The 4,037-nt window shown below is 38.4% G+C and overlaps 1 protein-coding gene across 1 annotated transcript; it reads right to left on the minus strand.

The window, feature by feature from the left end:
- Positions 1 to 2,626: 2,626 nt before the first annotated feature.
- CBG01127 lies at positions 2,627 to 3,819 on the minus strand (the record flags this gene model as incomplete). The annotated part of the gene is made up of 4 exons (XM_002635858.1): positions 2,627 to 2,799; positions 2,846 to 3,155; positions 3,206 to 3,390; positions 3,492 to 3,819. The coding sequence occupies 4 exons, from the start codon at positions 3,817 to 3,819 to the stop codon at positions 2,627 to 2,629; spliced, it is 996 nt and encodes a 331-aa protein (XP_002635904.1).
- Between the last annotated feature and the right edge of the window lie 218 nt (positions 3,820 to 4,037).

The raw sequence follows: 4,037 nt of genomic DNA on the forward strand, positions 1-4,037 counted from the left end.
CACCAAATGGTTGCTCGATTTTGGTGACGTCACGAAAAAGCTGATCCACTGTTTCAAGTGACGATTTGGGGCTCATAGGAGCCTCATCCCAAAATACGACATCATGTTCAGCGAGGTATTTGGCTTCCGCGGATTGAATATGGATGGTTGAGGTCTTACATCCATGCTTGATGTTAAAATGGAAGAAGGAAGCCACCGTTCTTTCATGAGGCAATAGAGATGCAGCGATCCCAATCCACGCAATTGGGATGACTTTCAGATGCATACCTTGGAGGATGTTGATGAGAGTAAGGTATACATATGTTTTGCCGCTTCCTCCTGGTCCATCCACGTAAATAAGACCTCCTCCACTTTTCACAGCATCCAAAACTGCCTTCACAACTTCTTCTTGTTCTGCTACCAACGTTGATCTCATCCTATCTCCTTCTTTTGAGCATTAATCAAAATCAATGACGTCGTCTGGAATGATTCTCTCGTATCCAAGGCTCATCCATTTATCCAGCTTTTCTCCCATAGCATTCATTCTATCAATAAGATCATTATAAGCAAGAGCTTCGGCTTTTTCTTTTGGGAAGTGCTTGTATAAAAAGTCTTCTGAGAAGTCATCCACAAATCTGAAAAATGTTGATTTTCAAAATTGAAATTTTTTAAATTTCTCACCTGTACCATAACTCTTCAGCATTATGAATTTCCCCAAACATCAGCAGAGTGACGAAGAATCCTCTCAGTTGTGGTGCAGAATGAAATGACGCTGCTTCTTCCAACGACTTTTCATAGAAAATGTCCTCAGTCAAGTATCCGGCAGCTTTAGCAGCATCCACAAATTTCTCATAAAAGACACCTCCAACGGTTTGCAAATCTTCATAAGATTTGGCATCAGTGACGTTTAGGAGCATTACTCTCAATGCGAATCTTTCCTGATCTCTCGGAGACACGAAATGCATTCTTCCGATCGATCGTGTAGCATTTTTTCTAAGAGTCCATTTTCCTTTGGTGAATTGGAACTGTTCTGGCATCTCAACATAATAGATACCTCGGCAGTCCACAACGTCTTCTGGAATCATTCCAGCCGATTCAAGCTCATCATAACATCTTTTGTTTGCAGCAAACCACGCTGTTAGTGTTGTTTCTCAGAGCTGTCCTCTCTCTGCTGCATCTTTTTCTTCTCCTTCTTTATAAACGACTCCTTGGGCATTCTTCAGATGCACTTTGAGCTGCATAACTGGGGTGCTTCTGTCGGACATTCGGAAGTCGAAGATATGCCAAAGAGACTCTGGAGCACAGACATATCGACCATCCAAGTAGCTGTTGACCTCATTCTCCGTCCTGTGCTCGACTCCATTTTTATCAGTGTAGATGTGGATAGCAGCTCGAGATGTACCTTTGTAAAGATATTTGTAAAGGTATTTAACTGCTCCGACGTTCCCACAAATTTCCAAATTTGCATGACTTCTGAACTTTCTGGAAAGGTACTTGTTGTATGGGACCACACTTCTATTGTCCAGTTTAACAACTCCAGAATTTTTTGTTTTGAAAGATATTGTTCTCCCATCGTCCCGTCGTCTGTACATCGGGAATCCATCGTTTTCAACAGATGTTCTTTCACGAAAGTCCTTTGGAAAATGTTTTGAGCACGCATCACCAACCATGCACGATGAATCTGGGTTATGGATACCGCATGGGCGGTGCATTTGCACACTGGAGATAATGTCAAAAAGTTCTGGATCCTCTTCTGGATCCAGAAGCTCAGCAGAAACTATTTCATCGATTTCAGAAGCCGTTCTGAAATTTTCAAAAATTGAATTTTTATTTTCATGATTTCAAAGTTACCTAGGCTTCCATTCGTTTTTCAAAATCATCAGAAGGTGCATGTGAGGTAAACCTCGCTTTTGGAATTCGATGACAAAAATCCAGGCAGCTACTTCTCCAAAAATGTGCTTGATGAACAGGTCTTGTTTTAATTCTTCGATTTTGAGTTTGAAGACTCGTGCAACAATGTCCGGACGATCGACCGGGTCTTGAAAACCGTTTTTGAGAATTCCCTGAAGTTTTAGTGAGTTTCAACATAATTTTGAAATTTTCGATTCTCAACCCTATAGGTTCCCGATTAGCTAGAAGGCCCAGGACACCATAGACATGAAGCGCTCGGCAGTCCATGACTACATACCACACACCACTATAGGAGTCCCACGCGCCTTTGAGTTATTCAAGTTAATGTCCGGACGGACACACACACAGACACACAGAAAAGTTTCCTTAGTAAGAAGTAGATATTTTTGTCGTCACGTTGAAATACCATCTGAATTTTCAATTTTTTGAACTTGGAAATTTGTGTTTCTTTAACTTTGAGCCAATTCATCTCGGCTCCTGTGATAGATAGCCAAAAGTCGTCAACTGAAAAAATGTTGCTGATGTTATGATAAACATTTTGTCAGTTGACCACTTTTTGATTTTTTAGAGAAAACGAGATATTTGAGCTCAAAGTTTTTTAAGTGGGAAACCTTTTTTTTTGCTTTCGGATTGAAAATATTCTTGCACCAATTTAGATTGTAAATCTTGAAAAGTGATTATTATTTAAAAAATTATAATCAAAAAGCTATTAAAAAATTGTTGAAAACCCCAAAAATCAGTATTGCGTATGTGTAGAAATCACTGGATTAATCCATTTTGCACTTTCACTCTTCTTATTTTTCCTCCAAAAAACTACAGTATTCCTGTAGGGTTGATGGATCAGAATAATCGATAATGTGCTTACGAATCCATTTAGAGATGCTACAGTAGCCACTAAATTGTTCAGCGCTGAAAAATTCAATGTTTTCACATTTCAAAAATACCAAATTCTTACTTATATTAAAATACTCTGTATAAACTGAAAAAACCGAGTAACATCCTGGCAAGACAAGATACAAAAATGGGATTCCCGTTTGCCAGATTAACGCCTTCAGTAGTCTTTTTTGAAGTCGTCTCGTGGTTCCGGAAAGTGTACTAGCTCCAAAATTAGTGGATAATTGGACCATAATTATAGTTGCAAATACAAATAATTGCCCAAAAATTACAAGTACATAGATAACTGTACATAGTATTACGGTAGTGTCGTTGAGACTTGGAAGTACAATATCAGCAGTATACAAGAATTCAGGGACACATGGGAGACTCTGAAAATTGGGGAATTTCGATTTCTTGTAATTTCCAAAAATGAACTTACATTTATCACCACTTCCTTTGCATATTTCGGATCTGGAACTTCTAGAATAACTGGAATTTGGTACAGTATACCAAATAAAAAATTTGACGCCATCCAAAACAGACGAATTCGTTTCCACCATTTTTTCTTGGAGTTTAGAAGGTAGAATCGGTTTTCAAAGATCATTAAGGTGGAGACACTAACGTCTGAAAATGTTGAAAATTTAATTTTTAATATAAATATTTGTTTTTGGCTTGTCAAGGCTGAATTTTTTTTTTTTGAAAATTTAACTTTTTTCAAATCTCACAGCTCACTGCAGTGACCATAAGGAGCAGCTGTATAGTAGACGGGACTCCCCATTTTGTTAAAATACCATTCATCACACCAGCCGGCATTGGAAATATAGGGATCGGTATGGAAAACACATAGGTCAAATCAAACATAACGTTCCAAAAATGAAAATTAAAAAGTGTAAATTTGATAGAATGCATATTATTTGGGGTCTTTTTCAAAATACAGTATGCTCCAAATAGGTGTAATGGAAGGACAATTGAGTCTTTTATATAGGACAATAGCCGAACAGTTTCTGGAGAATTCAATTGACTTTTGAAGTCGTTTGGGCAAGTTGGAGGCATTCTGAAAGTTCAAGTTTGATGGGAATAGGGATAATCATACTTGTAATCCGGGCCTTTGCCGGGCCTTCGCGGGCCCTGCCATAACTCCTTTCAGAATCAATGTTTTCGACCCAACTCAATTAGGTATGATAGAGCTCCACGGGTACTACAAAACGGTATTATTTAGAATACTGTATCTTATCTATGAACGAAGTTACAGATCATAAAGTGGCTTTTCT

This window comes from Caenorhabditis briggsae (genome assembly GCF_000004555.2).
Source record: "Caenorhabditis briggsae complete genome, chrV, whole genome shotgun sequence".
Classification (NCBI taxonomy): Eukaryota; Metazoa; Nematoda; class Chromadorea; order Rhabditida; family Rhabditidae; genus Caenorhabditis; species Caenorhabditis briggsae.